Source organism: Amblyraja radiata, chromosome 35 (genome assembly GCF_010909765.2).
Source record: "Amblyraja radiata isolate CabotCenter1 chromosome 35, sAmbRad1.1.pri, whole genome shotgun sequence".
NCBI classification, from domain to species: Eukaryota; Metazoa; Chordata; class Chondrichthyes; order Rajiformes; family Rajidae; genus Amblyraja; species Amblyraja radiata.
In genome coordinates this window covers 4,973,711-4,991,347 of record NC_045990.1, presented here as the reverse complement: position 1 = coordinate 4,991,347, position 17,637 = coordinate 4,973,711, and the positions used below count along the sequence as shown (strand labels likewise).

Genomic DNA, 17,637 nt, shown 5'->3' with positions numbered 1-17,637 from the left:
CAGGGTGAGTGGAGTGGGCGCAGTAACAGGTAGGAGATTAACCCTGGTTGTTGCTCCAAGCTGAAGAAAAGTTGCCCCAAGTTGGCAGGACCTTTGTTGGAACATGGATCAATTATTAAGAAAATTAATCCATCAGAATTCCATTGCTATTAATTGAAAAAAAAGTTACAATCTTATGGTTACTTTAATCAATTATTTCTATTTGTCATAACACTATAAGAGAAAAAAGTTTACAGAAATAATTGGCTCATTAATTCCAATAATATTAACCTATTGAATGATAAACAACCCAAAATCCTCAGGCGTTGAGCATTTGCCCATTTTTTAAGGTATTTCATTTGCCAGATCCACACCTGTTCTGTGTAGGAAGGAACTGCAGATGCTGGTTTAAACCGAAGATAGACACAAAATGCTGGAGTAACTCAGCGGGACAGGCAGCATCTCTGGAGAGAAGGAATGGGTGAAGTTTTGTGTCTGAAGAAGGGTCTCGACCCGAAACGTCTCCCATTCCTTCTCTCCAGAGATACTGCCTGTCCCGCTGAGTAACTCCAGCATTTTGTGTCTGTCCACACCTGTACTAGTGGGATTGGGTTTATTCGGAGTAGGAAATTGGCCCAGGTGGAGATGTATACTGTAGATTTAGAGTCTGAGGCTCTTGACATTGGTGGTTGTGACATGGAGATTCCAATGCTATTCTGAAATCTTCCTCCTACCACTGTAGATGTACCTTTAGAGTGGAGATGAGGAGGAATGTCTTTGGCCAGAGGGTGGTGAGTCTGTGGAATTCATTGCCACAGATGGTTGTGGAGGCCACGTCAGTGGGTATTTTTAATGCGGAGATTGACAAATTCTTGATTGGTATGGGCGTCTGGGGTAATGGGGAGAAGGCAGGAGAATGGGGTTAAGAGGGAGAGATAGATCAGCCATGGTTGAATGGCTGGGTAGACTCTTGGGGAGAATGGTCAAATTCTGCTCTTATGACTATGAATGTTGGGCTAAAAACAAGTAGCCAATGTGAAAACGGATTCCGTGGAATGAGAGAACGGGTGGGGATAGGAGATAGGACAAATTTGATCTTTTGTTCCAAGCTATTACAGTTTGAGAATTTACATTGGAGCATCTTGGTCCAGGACCTATTGACAAAGACTTGAAAATCTTCCTCTTCAATGAGCTTTTGCATTTACCCCAGTAAAACTGGTGGCTGGCTACCAACATTTTCTTTGATAAGGTGTTTGGTACAGTATACCCAAGCAGTAATCACTGCATGACTGGAAATTGTTCATTATCCTGGAATGCCCCCCCCCCCCCCCACACAACGGAATTATTTATCAATTCTGGGACACTCTCGATATTTCTCCCCAAGGGAAATTCAACAACTCTAGATTTCATCCAGAGACAATCAAAACTCATCGTGTAGGAAGGAACTGCAGATTCCCTGAGGGGGGATCTTATAGAAACTTACAAAATTCTTAAGGGGTTGGACAGGCCAGATGCAGGAAGATTGTTCCCGATGTTGGGGAAGTCCAGAACAAGGGGTCACAGTTTAAGGATAAGAGGGAAGTCTTTTAGGACTGAGATGAGAAAAACATTTTTCACACAGAGAGTGGTGAATCTCTGGAATTCTCTGCCACAGAAGGTAGTTGAGACCAGTTCATTGGCTATATTTCAGAGGGAGTTAGATGTGGCCCTTGTGGCTAAAGGGTCAGGGGGTATGGAGAGAAAGCAGGAACGGGGCACTGATTGGGGACGATCAGCCATGATCACATTGAATGGCGGTGCAGGCTCGAAGGGCCTACTCCTACACCTATTTTCTATGTTTCTATGCTGGTTTAAACCGAAGATAGTTATAAAAAGTTTGAGTAACTCAGCAGGACAGGCAGAATCTCTGGAGAGGAGTGTGTGACGTTTCGGGTCGAGACCCTTCTTCAGACCTCACTTGAGCATAAAGCTCCCATTACTATCAAATGTTACTTATCAAACTTGTTGTCCTTAAATTTGTTGATGCAGGTAGCTCGAGCCAGAGGAGTAATTCAATATTGCAGACGGAAATGGAGGAGAACATTGGCAGTGGCCATGAGGTGCCGTCATACAAGAGGAAAGACAAGTCAAAGTGCTCCTGCTCATTGGAAGTGACCAGTGCAGAACCAAAGGAGGCCCAATGGACTGAAGCAGACCTGCACCAGCTCATGAACCATGGAAAGCAAATGAAGGAGAACGAGGTGTTCCTGCCAGTTTCCACCTATGACACCTTGCCAGCCATGCAGGCACTGCAGGACGCTGCCCTACCAGAGCAGAGCAACGACGCATTCCACGCACTGCGCCAGGGGAAGGCCGGCCAACATGGGGCAGACGAGGAGGTGCCCCAATACGATGTGACACTGATGGAAGAAAAACTTCAACCGATAGAACAGCAGCTTCAATATCTGCTGAAAAAGGCAGAGGAATTTCAGACACACCTGGTCTACAGGTAAATGAAAAATCTGAAAATACATTAAAAAAAAAAAGGATGAGCCATTTAGCTTTAATTTGGTGTCCTGGCAGATTCTATATTGCTATATTTAAGAGGGAGTTAGATGTGTGGCTAAAAGGATCAGGGGGTATGGAGAGAAGGCAGGTACAGGATACTGAGTTGGATGATCAGCCATGATCATATTGAATGGCGGTGCAGGCTCGAAAGGCCGAATGGCCTACTCCTGCAGAGTCGAAGGGCCGAATGACCTTACTCCTGCACCTATTTTCTATGTTTCTATTCATTCCATCTGCACGGTGCACAGAATGGAACACAGAGGAGAGACAAGACTTTGCCTTCCATCACAATGAGGAGGAGATTCACTGTGATGGATGCTTGTGTAAATTGTGTGTCTTGGTTTTATGACTGCAGAAACCAAATTTCGTTTGAACTTCAAAATTTGAGGTTCAAATGACAATAAATAAATTGTATATATTAAAATATTGTAATTCAATACTGGATATATACTGACGAAGGGTCTGGACCCAAAACGTCACCCCTTCCTTCTTTCCAGAGATGCTGGCTGGCCCGCTGAGCTACTCCAGCATTTTTGTCCATCTTCGATTTTTCCAGCATCTGCAATTCTTTCTCAAACATAATCCTCCTGGAATTTAGTTTAGTTTTAAAGGCGCAGCGGTGGAGTTGCTGCCTCACAGGTCCAGCGATCCAGAGTTAAGGGCCTGTCCCACTTACGCGACCTCTACAGGCGACTGCCGGCACCAGTCATAGGTCGCCGAAATTTTCAACATGTTGAAAATTCAACGACGACCAGAAAGACGCTACGACTCTTTGGGGACCTCTCACCACCATAGGAGACCTCTCACGACCGAGGTCGTGAGAGGTCTCCTATGGTTGTGAGAGGTCACCCGCGACATGTCGCCAGGGGTCGCCTGTATGGTCGTGAGGTCTCCTATGATCATGAGAGGTCTCCAAAGAGTCTTAGCGTCTTTCTGGTCACTGCTGAATTTTCAACATGTTGAAAATTTCAAGTTCAAGTTCAAGTGAGTTTATTGTCATGTGTCCCTGTATAGGACAATGAAATTCTTGCTTTGCTTAAGCACACAGAAAATAGTAGGCATTTACTACAAAACAGATAAATGTGTCCATATTTATCCATTCGGCGACCTTTGATGTATCGTTTATATCTAGGAATGTGACATTAACATCTTAATTTTGAAAATTCACCTCAACCAGACATTCCGCCGGCAGCCGCCTGTAAAGATCGCGCAAGTGGGACAGGCCCTTTAGTACGTTCTCCCCGTGACCTGCGTGGGTTTTCTCCGGGTGCTCCGGTTGAAACAATCAAGTAAATGCAGAGTCTTTTACCCAGCGTAGGGGAATCAAGAACCAGAGGACATGGGTTTATGGTGAGGGTGGGACGATTTAATAGGAACCTGAAGGGTAACCTTTTCCACACAAAAGGGTGGTGGGTGTGTGGAATGAGCTGCCCGAGGTAATTGAGGCAGGTACTAATTTAAAAAACATTTAGACAGGTACATGGAGAGGACGAGCCAAATGCAGGCAGGTGGGACCAGTGTGGATGGGTCGTGTTGGTCAAAACATGGGCAAGTTGGGCCAAAGGGCCTTTTTCCACGCATTATGACTCTACGACCATGTCTTTGTCTTCATCGTGGTGTTTGTGTGCTCCCATCCCTACAGCAGAGACAGAATCCACAACGAGGAGTTTGCAAGGGCTGTGCCCATCTTCGTGAAAACCTGCCAGCCGTATTTTGCCTACCTGGAGTCTACAGCAAGGAGCCTCCATTCCGACAGGAAGCCTCTCCCCGAATACATCCAGAAACGGGTAATGCTTTCCGTGCAAGTCAAGTCAAGTTTATTCGTCACATACACATACCAGATGTGCAGTGAAATGAAAAGTGGCAATGCTCGCAAAAAAACCCCAAAGTACAAACAGAATGGAACAGAATCACATATTCAACACATTACATATTTTGGGAGGACAGGAAAAGGAAAAAAAAACACAGCAATTAAAAAAAAACTGTAGAATGTTACAGTAAAGTTAGTCTCTGGTGAGATAGGAGTTTACAGTCTTAATATCCTCTGGGAAGAAACTCCTTCTCATCCTCTCCGTTCTCACAGCATGGCAACGGAGGCGTTTGCCTGACCGTAGCAGCTGGAAACAAGGTGACAACGTGCGTTCACGAGAGGTTCCAGAGTTTTGTTCCACACACCCCAACAGTGAACGGAGGCCAAGATCTGAAGAAGGGTCTCGACCCAAAACATCATCCATCCCTTCTCTCCAGAGATGCTGCCTGTCCCGCTGAGTTACTCCAGCTTTTTGTGTCTAGCCAAGAACTAAAGATCAGGCAAGCAGACTATAGACTAATGGTACCTACAAACTGGCTGGTTCTTGATCTGGGAGAGCAGATATCCCTGGTAGTCGGGTGTACAAGAGTACCAATGTCAGACACAAAAAGCAGGAGTAACTCAGCGGGTCAGGCAGTATCGCTGGAGAAAAGGAATAGGTGACGTTGGGGGTCGAGTCCCTTCTCCAGGCTTCATTTATGCAACATCTTTCAATAAATACTAGAGTGTTAATGCAAATGTGAACGCTACAAGTTAGGAGTAGGGCAGGTCACAAAAATTTTATCCAGTCAAAATGCAGAAAGTACAGATGCTGATTTACAAAAGAAAATGCTGGAGTAATTCAGCAGATGAGTCAGCATTGTTGGGGAACATGTGATGTTTCGGGTCAGGTCCCTTCTTCAGACAGAACGCAGGGCAGCCCAGAGGCAGATTTTAAACCTGGTGGATAGGATGGAAATGTTGTGGACCTCTGTTAGCTAAGGGGACACAGGTTGCAATGTTGGATTCAGTCAGAGGCAAGTCTAAAAGCCGGAATTGAAATCAATGGTAAGATCTCAGGCTTGGCACTGAAGGCCACCAAAGGGATCCAAAAACAAGAATTCATATTTTAACCCTAAAAGTGAAGACTGTAAACAAAGTGCTGGAGTAACTCAGCAGGTCAAGCAGCATCTGTGGAGAAAACAAGATAACAAGATAGGTGACATTTCAGGTGCGCCACCTATCCATGTTCTTCCAATGAGCTACTCCAGAGCTTTGTGTCCTATCTTTGGTACAAACCAGCATCTGTCAGTTCTTTGTGTTCAAAAGGGAACTGCAGATGCTGGAATATCGAAGGTACACAAAATTGCTGGGGAAACTCAGCGGGTGCAGCAGCATCTATGGAGCGAAGGAAATAGGCAACGTCGCCTATTTCCTTCGCTCCATAGATGCTGCTGCACCCGCTGAGTTTCCCCAGCAATTTTGTGTACCTTCTGTCAGTTCTTTGTTTCCACAGTGAAGGATTTCCATGCCGTAACTCTGAACAAAACCAAAATGTGACTTAATTGCAATAAAAGGAGAAAAAACACTAGTCAAGTCACAACTGTGGGAGAAGCAGTTAATGGTCTTTGTCAGAACTTTACCTCAGATTAGCAGCATCTGCAGTATTTTTGTTTTGACAAATTATGGGCCAAAAATGCAGGCAGGTGGGACTAGTGTGGATGGGACGTTGATAGGTTTGGGCAAGTTGGGCAGAAGGGCCAGTTTCCACAATATGACTATGATTTGGCATATCATGCCATGGTGGCCCAGCAGTAGAGTTGCTGCCTCACAGCGCCAGAGACCCAGGTTCGATCCTGGCTTGTCTGTACGTTCTCCCCGTGACCTGCGTGGGTTTTCTCCGAGAATTTTGGTTCCTCCCACACTACAAAGACGTACAGGCTTGTAGATCAATTTAGTTTTCAGTTTAAAGATACAGCGCCTAAACAGGCCCTTCGGCCCACCGAATCCGCACCGACCATCGAACCTGGGTCTCCGGCGCTGCAAGTGCTGTAAGGCAGCAACTCTACCGCTGCACCATCATGCTGCCCGTGTACCTTTAGAAAGGAGCTGAGGAATAAACAGCAGAGATGGAGATGGAAATGGTGGAGAGGCAGTCTATAGGTGGGTATAAAGGGCAGTGCTCAGACAATGGTCTGTGATAGAGCTGTTATCTCAGCCCAATGTTCCCCAAACACAATGATACGCTTCATCCAACAAACATAGACTTGGGGCAGCAACGGAGGGGGTGGGGGAAAGAAGCGGGCGGTGAAATGGAAGTGAAGCCAGCAGTTCAGAGTTGAGATACAGCGCGGAAACAGGCCCTTCGGCCCACCGAGTCTGCACCGACCAGCGATCCCCGCACACTAACACTATCCTGCACACACTCAGGATAATTGATACTTATGCCAAAGCCAATTAACCTACAAACCTACAACCTAACCTACAAACCTGTCCATCTTTGAAGTGCGAAGATCTCAGCGAAGGAGGTCTTTGAAGATCTTGGAGAGAAACTCACGCAGGTCACGGGGAGAACGTCCAAGCTCCATACATACAAACAGCGCCCATAGTCGGGATTGAACCCGGGTCTCATAGAAACATAGAAATTAGGTGCAGGAGTAGGCCATTCGGCCCTTCGAGCCTGCACCGCCATTCAATATGATCATGGCTGATCATCCAACTCAGTATCCCGTACCTGCCTTCTCTCCATACCCTCTGATCCCCTTAGCCACAAGGGCCACATCTAACTCCCTCTTAAATATAGCCAATGAACTGGCCTCGACTACCCTCTGTGGCAGGGAGTTCCAGAGATTCACCACTCTCTGTGTGAAAAAAGTTCTTCTCATCTCGGTTTTAAAGGATTTCCCCCTTATCCTTAAGCTGTGACCCCTTGTCCTGGACTTCCCCAACATCGGGAGCAATCTTCCTGCATCTAGCCTGTCCAACCCCTTAAGAAGTGTGTGTAGGATAGTGATAGTGTGGAGTTCGCTGTGACCACACTGTATCTCTAAACTAAACCAACCCGTTGCTGAGCCCTGGCTGGTCCTGTGCCCCCACGCTGCCCGTTTGCAGTGTCCGCCCGTTACTTACTGTGTTTTCCCAGCTTTTGCAGTTCTCCCAGCAGCTGGCCTCGAGTCTGGAGCAGCTGGTTCTAATGTATGCATCCTTCGGCTTCATCTCGCTGGAGGAGACAGACCCTTGCAGGTAATGGGGACCTTTTACTTACATGGTGGACAAGGGACGCGGATGCCATGGGGGAAGACAAGACAGCACGCTGCGTCAACCCAGCAGCTCATCCCGCAGCTTTGGAAGCCAAGCCACGTTGGAAGTAAAACCATGCTCATATGTTCAGAAGCCCATCAGGTCTACTCAGCCATTTCAATCATGATTGATCTATCTTTCCCTCTTAACCCCCATTCTCCTTCTTCTTGCATATGCCTAAAGCTGCAGGACAACGTGTTCTATTTGATCATGCACGCCGGGTTGATTGCATTCGTCGAAACACGGTGAAGGTTGCAATCTCCCGCCCCGTTTGTAGGTTCATTGGCTTGGTATGGATGTAAAATTGTCCCCAGTGAGTGTGGGGCAGTGTTAATGTGCGGGGATCGCTGGTCGGTGGAAAGGAATAGGTGGCGTTTCATGTCGAGATCCTTCTTCAGACTGAGAGTTGGGGGACAGGGAAACGAGAGATATAGACGGGATATGTATCACTCAATTCTCTGCAACCATCACACAAGATAAACCAGACAGGGTCAGGTACCTTCCAGTAGGGCATCAAATCAGTTGAGACTCTGTTGTCCTATTAGTAACACTGAATCCTTACTACTAATTCAGGTACCTGTCCTTAAATTTAACATTTCTCAGCTGAAATAGTGGGATTTGACCTCTTCATAAATCAAATGCTTTTCCTGGGTTTGGCTGATTCTAACACTGAGGATTTAGAGGTTTAGAGACTTAGAGGTTATGGGGAGAAGGCAGGAGAATGGGGTTAGGAGGGAGAGATAGATCAACCATGATTGAAGGGTGGAGTAGACTTGATGGGCCGACTGACCCAATTCTACTCCTATCACTTGTGATTTAGAATTAAGGCAAGAGCGGAGAGATTTTAGTGGGACCTCGGGGGAAATAGTTCTCATCTTGTTACCTGAATATGGAATGAACTGCCGGAAGAACAATTACAGCTCAAGACATTTGGGCAAGTAACGTTGAGAGGAATTTGGGCCAAATGGGACTAGCCTATTAGTCCAACATGGTCATCATATAAACATAGAAACTAGGTGCAGTCCCATGGGGATGACAGATGGCACAATGGGCTAAGTGTTCGGCTGGCGACCGGAAGGTGGCCGGTTCGAATCCCGCTTGGAGTGCATACTGTCGTTGTGTCCTTGGGCAAGACACTTCACCCACCTTTGCCTGTGTGTGAATGTGTGTGAGTGATTGGTGGTGGTCGGAGGGGCCGTAGGCGCAGATTGGCAGCCACGCTTCCGTCAGTCTGCCCCAGGGCAGCTGTGGCTACAGAAGTAGCTTACCACGACCGAGTGTGACTGAGGAGTGAATGAATAATGCGATGTAAAGCGCCTTGAGTATTAGAAAGGCGCTATATAAATCCCATCCATTATTATTATTATTATTATTATTATTCAGCCCTTCGAGCCAGCACCGCCATTCACTGTGATCATGGCTGATCATCCCCAATCAGTACCCCGTTCCTGCTTTCTCCCCACATCCCCTGATCGTGGGACAAAGTGGGTCGTTCCATCTTGTACAGCTCCACAATCTTAATCCTTCTAGGCCTTGGGATGACACTGCAGTGGCATGGCCAAGGTACTAACCAACCCCTTCCCACCCAACCACCAAAACTACCTCACCATTTGTCCAAAAAAAATCAAACTACATTAATAGGAATTATTGTCCATTCTTGGCCAAGGAATTTGCAACCTCCAGTGGCCCACGTTATCCAAACGTTCACAAGCCCATTCAAAGTATACAGCCCAGGCAGGAAGCATCTATGAGATGAACTACCAACATTTCAATGAGTCACTTTACAAATTTAATCAAGTTTGGAGTCCAAATAAATTAGCAGAAGGTTACTCCCATTTACATAAAAATGCTGGAGTAACTCAGCGGGACAGCAGCTTCTCTGGAGAGAAGGAATGGGTGACGTTTCTTCAGACCAAAGAAGGGTCTCGACCTGAAGGGTCTTCGGTCTGAAGAAGGGACTCGACGCAAAACGTCACCCATTCCTTCTCTCCAGAGATGCTGCCTGTCCCGCTGAGTTACTCCAGCTTTGTGTCTATCTTCGGTATAAACCAGCATCTGCAGTTCCTTCCTACACACACACATCCTCTCTGGATCCAGCCTTTCTCTACTTCTCCCACACAAAGTTCCTTTCTCTCTCTCTCTCTATCTCTTTTGTCAATTACTCAAGCCCTGACTTCTAGTTATCGACGCAGCAAAAGGTTCTTTCCTACATTACCACAAATTTGGAACATCTCAGTTAATGATCCCGTTATTCTTCTGTAGCTACAAGGACACACCACCACAGCTTGGATTATTTTAGACCCATCCACATCTTCCTCAGCATAAACGAATGGCCATTTCATAGAAACATAGAAAATAGGTGCAGGAGTAGGCCATTCGGCCCTTCGAGCCTGCACCGCCATTCAATATGATCATGGCTGATCATCCAACTCAGTATCCTGTACCTGCCTTCTCTCCATACCCCCTGATCCCCTTAGCCACAAGGGCCACATCTAACTCCCTCTTAAATATAGCCAATGAACTGGCCTCGACTACCCTCTGTGGCAGAGAGTTCCAGAGATTCACCACTCTCTGTGTGAAAAAAGTTTTTCTCATCTCGGTTTTAAAGGATTTCCCCCTTATCCTTAAGCTGTGACCCCTTGTCCTGGACTTCCCCAACATCGGGAGCAATCTTCCTGCATCTAGCCTGTCCAACCCCTTAAGAATTTTGTAAGTTTCTATAAGATCCCCTCTCAATCTCCTAAATTCTAGAGAGTATAAACCAAGTCTATCCAGCCTTTCTTCATAAGACAGTCCTGACATCCCAGGAATCAGTCTGGTGAACCTTCTCTGCACTCCCTCTATGGCAATAATGTCCTTCCTCAGATTTGGAGACCAAAACTGTATGCAATACTCCAGGTGTGGTCTCACCAAGACCCTGTACAACTGCAGTAGAACCTCCCTGCTCCTATACTCAAATCCTTTTGCTATGAAAGCTAACATACCATTCGCTTTACTTCACTGCCTGCTGCACCTGCATGCCTACTTTCAATGACTGGTGTACCATGACACCCAGGTCTCGCTGCATCTCCCCTTTTCCTAGTCGGCCACCATTTAGATAATAGTCTGCTTTCCTGTTTTTGCCACCAAAATGGATAACCTCACATTTATCCACAATTATCCATTTCTGCGCAGTATGACCATAATTCAACTCTCCTCCCCCCCCCCCCCCCCCCCCCCCCCCCCCCCAATCTCCCCCACCTACCCAAGATTTCCTCCCCCCCCCCCACACACATTCCCATGCTCAGTTTCAGTAAATCCCCACACATTGAGAGGGACGGTACTGGGAGACTGATTTAGGTTGAGAAAAGTACCAAATATTGGCTTCTTGAAACTCGCCTTGTACTCGCTAGAATTTAGAAGATTGAGGGGGGGGGATCTTATAGAAACTTACAACATTCTTAAGGGGTTGGACAGGCTAGATGCAGGAAGATTGTTCCCGATGTTGGGGAAGTCCAGAACAAGGGGTCACAGTTTAAGCATAAGGGGGAAATCTTTTAGAACTGAGATGAGAAAAACATTTTTCACACAGAGAGTGGTGAATCTGTGGAATTCTCTGCCACAGAATGTAGTTGAGGCCACAGTTCATTGGCTATATTTAAGAGGGAGTTAGATGTGGCCCTTGTGGCTAAAGGGATCAGGGGGTATGGAGAGAAGGCAGGTACAGGATACCGAGTTGGATGATCAGCCATGATCATATTGAATGGCGGTGCAGGCTCGAAGGGCCGAATGGCCTACACCTGCACCTATTGTCTATGCTTCTATGCAAGAGAGACATGAAAATATTCATTCCCCTCACTCCGAAGCGCTCATCACTTCAGTTTTACAGAACAAATTTGCCTTTCCAGCATCTCCTACTTCTACAGAGGAGAGTTCCGCCTCGGCCAGTGGTTTCGCGTTTCCATCTATCGATACTGTATGCCGGTCCCATATACGGTGGCAAGGGAGCCAAGCCTGCTCTTCAAGAAAATCCGCTGGAACGTGGACACAAGTGAAGGGACGCCCTTTGGAGATGCAACTGAACCCAGCACCGAGTAGTAAGTATGTGTAAAGGGAGGCTTCAGGTCAACTGATACTAGCTGGAGGGCTCCTGTACGAAGAGTGACTCGTGTTTCATGACCACTTTTGGAAACTCTAGCTGGGCCAAACTTTCCCCATTCAATTAATTCCCCAGTCAATGAATGGTGACCACTGTCGCTCAATGTTGCCGTTATTGTCACATGTATGAAGGGCAACCGCACTGTGAAATTATTTACTTACAAACTATTTAGTAGATTGTTGCCCTTCCCCAATCAGCAATATGTTTATAACAAAAATGTCCCACTGATCCCACATGCAGGAGGTGAAGAGGCATTGTGGGAAGTGCAATGATTTGTATTGCAACATTGCAACAATGCAACACCATCCAGGTGTTTTAGTGCCATGGTCAATGCTTCTGGTTCATCGTCTCACCTGTCAAAGGGTTTTAAACCCCATTGAGATCATTGGGCTTTGTCTATGGAACTGATGCACGATGATGCTGATGACCATATTCTGCACTCTGTATCTTCCCCTTTGCTCTATCCCTTGTACTTTTGCTTGAGTTGACCATATCTCTCACCTGCTTGGATAGCATGCAAAAATAGCTTTTCACCGCACCTCAATGCATGTGACAATGCCTAAACCATCCATTGGTCTCTATTGGGTTTAATAAATAGCCCATGTTTCAGGATTTCTCCCCTTTCTCCCCCCCCCCACCCCCACCCCCCTCCCCCCACAAATGACAGGATAAACAATGAGATTGTAGCTAACGTTTCAATCGAGGAAAGAAGCCAAAAGATGGCAACACCACCATGAATTCATGGCAATCATGCCTCCTAGTGTAGACCACCTGACAGTCTCTGGTGCAGGGGTGGCAGTGGAGTTTTGACCAAAGACCCTATAGCGAGCATGATAGATCACTCGACGAAAAAGACGGTCATGGGCAGATTCATGGGTAATTTTCGGCCCCATTTCCGTAACCGGCTTCCGTCTCCGCACCAAAGATCCCGTAGGATAACTAGCGCGGAGACGGAAGCCAGTTACGGAAACATCCTCGTAAAAATAAAAGTTATTTGGGAAAAATCTTCTCCTCATTTTCAGAATTATAATTTATTAACACAAACTGTTCCCCCGCAACGTTGATTACACTGCGAGTCGGGTCGGGTTGGGTTACGGAAATGGATGAAAAAAAGGCTCACGTTCCGTACTACACGTCTCAGCCCATTGCATTTAGAAGGAGTGGTCTATCTTGCTCCGCTATAGGATCTTTGGTTTTGACCGCTCGTGTCTGATAGAGTTGCCAGTCCATCACCACTGTCCCATTGTCATCCGCTGCAGTTATTTCCTGTGCTACAAGGAGGCAAGTCAAGTGATGACCATCCAGCAACAGGGACCCAAAGCGGGAACATCGACAACGGGCAAGAGCAGGAGACTGTGGTCCATCGGTCGTTGGGTTCAGGTGGAACCAGCCCCAGAGGAACCAGACCTCCTTTGCTGGTAACTATTGTTATTGTGCTTTAACAAAAAGATGGAAAATATATTTAAGTAACATGTAGGAGGGAACTGCAGATGCTGCTTTACATAGAAAAGTGCAGGAGGCGGCCATTCAGCCCTTCGAGCCTGCACCACCATTCATTGTGATCATCCCCAATCAATAACCCATGCCTGCCTTCTCCCCATATCCCTTGATTCCACCAGCCCCTAGAGCACTATCTAACTCTCCCTTAAACCCATCCAGTGATCTGGCCTCCACTGCCCTCTGTGGCAGGGAATTCCACAAATTCACAACTTTCTGGGTGAAAACGTTTTTTCTCACCTCAAGTCTTAAATGGTCTCCCCTTTATTCTAAGACCCCTCCCCCCCAGAGATGCTGTCTGACCTGCTAAGTTACTCCAGCACTTTGTGTCCATCAAAGGTTCCTACATCTCAACTGGGGATCAGATCATCTCACTCCTTTGTGGAGGGGGAGGGGAAGGAAATAAAATAAAATGGCCATGTTACAAAAACTAGTCCTGATCAATAGACAATAGGTGCAGGAGTAGGCCATCCAGCCCTTCCAGCCAGCACCGCCATTCAATGTCATCATGGCTGATCATCCCCAATCAGTACCCCGTTCCTGCCTTCTCCCCTGACTCCGCTATCTTTAAGAGCCCTATCTAGCTCTTCCTTGAAAGTATCCACCGCCCTCTGAGGCAGAGAATTCCACAGACTCACAACTCTCTGTGAGAAAAAGTGTTTCCTCATCTCCGTTCTAAATGGCTTACCCCTTATTCTTAAACTGTGGCCACTGGTTCTGGACTCCCCCAATCAGATCAAAACAGGATGGTGGGTTTCTTGTACCTTCATTGGTAATGAATAGCTTTGCAAAAATGGTCAGGATATTCCCTCATCGTGTATCTACACGCTGTATTGTAACCACGTATAGTCTTTCCGCTGACTGGATAGCACGCAACAAAAGCGTTTCGCTGTACCTCCATACACGTGACAATAAACCAAAGCTGTGACTGGAGAGGTTCTAGAAATAAATCTCCGTGCGATTAACGCGTTCCTCTGGTTTCCAGGTTTCTGTACAAGCAACCCCGTGGAGACTATGAGCTCCTCGTCACCATTGGGTTTGAAGAACCAACACAGATTGCTGCCACGGACCTCCTGGTGGACATCCTGATGAGTCGGCGGGATGTCAGCGTCCCTGGGAACTGCTCCTCCTCAAAACCAAAACCATTCCCTTACCTACAGGTCCTGGGTCACCTGGAGTCGGCCACTACCTGCCAGGTTGTTTCAGATGGGCTCAGCGCAGATGCCTTTACAAGTTGACTTGGCCTCGGGGGGGAGCTATGGCCAATACTCAACTCTCCCTGGAATGGATGCTGGGCAACTTCGAGTATTTGAGCACAGATGGGGGTGGGGGGGTGGGGGAGAAATATGCAGAACACTTACAATTCAGACTACCAAATGACAGTGCCATTGTATAAACAAGTATTAAATGATTTTGATTGATTACATTTTTAAATCACAATTTCTACAGGTATTGCAGATTAAAACTTGTACATGAGGCTCACTGTTGGAGGGTAGAATTCATGATTAGGCACATTCTTCCTGAAGACACCAACCAACATGGATTTGGAATACCTGGAGACCTTGCATTCATTGTTCAAGTGTAATGTCGTGGTTGGCATCAAGGCTGTCTGCAAGGAATTTGGACTCAAAATGCTGGAGTAACTCAGCGGGACAGGCAGCATCTCTAGAGAGAAGGAATGGGTGATGTTTTGGGTCGAGACCCTTCTTCAGGCCCAAAACGTCACCCATTCCTTCTCCCCAGAGATGCTGCCTGTCCCGCTGAGTTACTCCAGCATTTTGTGTTGATCTTCGGTTTAAACCAGCATCTGCAGTTCCTTCCTACACATCTGCGAAGGAAGATTCTAGTTCAAGTTACATTTATTGTCACATGCACCAATGGGTACAGTGAGATTTGAGATGCATTGAGATTTGAGATGATGTTGCGGCTTTAACATTGTCTTGCTCGGAGAGGGGGAATGTTTCATCCGTGGTTGCATCTCCTGCTGTGGTTGACTAGGCCTATCCTTGGCAGGCCGACCCTCCCACAGGTGATGTGGCCTCGGGACGTTGGATTGGGGAGTATGTTGCTGTTGCCACTGTCTCCTGGCCACCAGGGTCTTGAACCACATGCTATCCTGATGCTTCATACCCACCTGGAGGTCCTTTCTCAATCTCCCCCAGTCCTCAGCAGCCACTTCACAGTTCATATGTAGCATTCTCCAAGATTGGGGCAAGATGGTGACCTATTTTAACACTTTGACCAAAACTATTTTAGGACAAAAAAAAAAGTTGATAATGAACTAGTGTGGAGAGGCACGCACAATGGAAGGAATGCATGTGACAAGACCAATTTTCAGATATTCAATTTCGGAAGATGAAAGGGATACTTGCGTTCCAATAGACAATAGGTGCTGGAGTAGGCCATTCGGCCCTTTGAGCCAGCACCGCCATTCAATGTGATCATGGCTGATCATCCCCAATCAGTACCCCGTTCCTGCCTTCTCCCCATATCCCCTGACCCCGCTATCTTTAAGAGCCCTATCTAGCTCTCTCTTGAAAGTATCCAGAGAACCGGCCTCCACCGCCCTCTGAGGCAGAGAATTCCACAGACTAACAACTCTCTGTGTGAAAAAGAGAGCTGGACAGGAGGCCCTACCAAATCACCTAGCCAAGGTTAGCTTAAGATAGAGGAGCTAGGCAGCCAGCACGTGTATACAATGCAATTCATTTCCTCAAAGGAGTTTTATTCACAGACTAAAGGACAGTGGGTAGCTCAGTAGAGTTGATGTTCAAGAAGGAACTGCAGATGCTGGAAAATCAAAGGTAGACAAAAACGTTGGAGAAACTCAGCGGGTGCAGCAGCATCTATGGAGCGAAGGAAATAGGCAACGTTTCGGGCCAAAACCCTTCTTCAGTCTGAAGAAGGGTTTCGGCGCGAAACGTTGCCTATTTCCTTCGCTCCATAGTAGAGTTGATGCCTTGCAGCTGGGTTCAATCTCGGTGGTTACTTAAAATTGGACGATTCAATGTTCATACCGTTGGGCTGTAAGCTGCCCAAGATGTGCAGTTGCACTATCATGCATGGTTTTACTCAGCAGTCTTCTGTACACAGTCAAGAATCACATTTACACCCTTTAGAAATTTGCACAATGGCTCGGATGCCGACGTCACTATTCCAGGTACTCGTACTAAACCCCAGTCACAGTCTTGCTCATTAATCTTGCAACTTCACTTGCTTAAGAGAGAAAACAAAATGTTACTCACACACCTCCCCATTTGGCAAAATATTCCCCTCTACAACAAAGCCTTCTGCTTCTACAAGGCTAGACAGACTTGGATACATTTGCACAGGACTCCAGTTGGACCTTACCTCCAAATAATAAATGGAGGTAATATTGTTCTCTGTCTAATACTGCTTCTATATGAAACAGAGTTTTAGGAGTGGGCCAGTGGATTGTTTAACATTAATTTTTGGAGGAGATTGATAGCTTCTCCATTTGGGAAGGGTGTCAAAGATCTCAAGGAGAAGGCAAGAAAATGGGGTTGAGTTAGAGGAAAAATAGCCACGATTGAGTGGAAGACTAGTTGGGCCAAATGGCCTAATTCTGCTCCAATCTTATGAATCTCACTGCTGTACACAGAAGGTTAAGCTCTAAGATCAGCCGAGACACAATTAGTTCAATCTTATCAAAAAGATGGTTAATTAACCAGCAAAATTCAAGCTCACATTCAGTGTTAATTGAACCTTAAGCCAGATAGATATTAGTTTAGGAATATCGTGTTCAACATTTGCTAACACATGACAGTCAAGGTCAAGGCTATTTAGAGAGTTTGAAATTGGCAACACTCAATGAACAAAAGAATAACCACAATCAGAATTAAACCAGTTATAACTTTAATGTAAACAAAAATCTTCAAGTTGTAGACAGCTAGGAAGGTAGTGCTTAGACACGGTACTCCCGACTCAAAAAAAGGGGGAAATGTACAGCGATATCCAAAGCTTTTTGAGAATACTTCAGGATGCAGTTTGATTTCAGAATTCTACAAGTCATTAAAAACATGCTGGAAATTAACAATTAAAACCAATTTGTGTTCACACATTAGACGTCAGCTTCATGCAGCATAGATGACAGTAATAATCCACGATTAGCAAGTGTATCTTCAGCTATGTGGCAGCATTTACTGATCCCATGTAATGTAACTCTGGTTGGACAAGTGATGGACATAACTCCTTCTGGCTGACAAATCAGATATTATCATCATCACTCATCACTCATCTCAACAGAACCAGCTTCATATTGGCCAAAACACATTGTAATCTGCATGTTGAAAGCCAAATTTTAGCTTGCAGTTAGAAAGCCAGGGGAAAGGAAAAAAAGTGTAAAATCACAGGAAGGCTGTCAACA

The 17,637-nt window shown here is 46.2% G+C and overlaps 1 protein-coding gene and 1 long non-coding RNA gene across 2 annotated transcripts; one reads left to right on the top strand and one right to left on the bottom strand.

Annotated features, from left to right (window-relative positions):
- Positions 1 to 2,010: 2,010 nt before the first annotated feature.
- On the top strand, positions 2,011 to 14,558 carry c35h19orf67 (chromosome 35 C19orf67 homolog). The gene is made up of 6 exons (XM_033050883.1): positions 2,011 to 2,467; positions 4,169 to 4,313; positions 7,458 to 7,558; positions 11,503 to 11,691; positions 13,013 to 13,171; positions 14,236 to 14,558. The coding sequence occupies exons 1-6, from the start codon at positions 2,049 to 2,051 to the stop codon at positions 14,486 to 14,488; spliced, it is 1,266 nt and encodes a 421-aa protein (XP_032906774.1). The 5' UTR covers positions 2,011 to 2,048; the 3' UTR covers positions 14,489 to 14,558.
- Positions 2,832 to 12,947, bottom strand: LOC116991906. The gene is made up of 3 exons (XR_004416923.1): positions 12,874 to 12,947; positions 10,553 to 10,556; positions 2,832 to 2,844 (listed from the first exon to the last, which is right to left on the bottom strand). It is a non-coding gene; the product is annotated as an uncharacterized LOC116991906 (long non-coding RNA).
- Positions 14,559 to 17,637: the final 3,079 nt, after the last annotated feature.

Coding starts and splice junctions, on each gene's coding strand:
- c35h19orf67 (XM_033050883.1), top strand. CDS start 2,049: ATGGAGGAGAACATTGGCAGTGGCCATGAGGTGCCGTCATACAAGAGG. Junction 7,559..11,502: donor GAGGAGACAGACCCTTGCAG/GTAATGGGGACC, acceptor TTGCCTTTCCAG/CATCTCCTACTTCTACAGAG. Junction 11,692..13,012: donor ACTGAACCCAGCACCGAGTA/GTAAGTATGTGT, acceptor CATCCGCTGCAG/TTATTTCCTGTGCTACAAGG.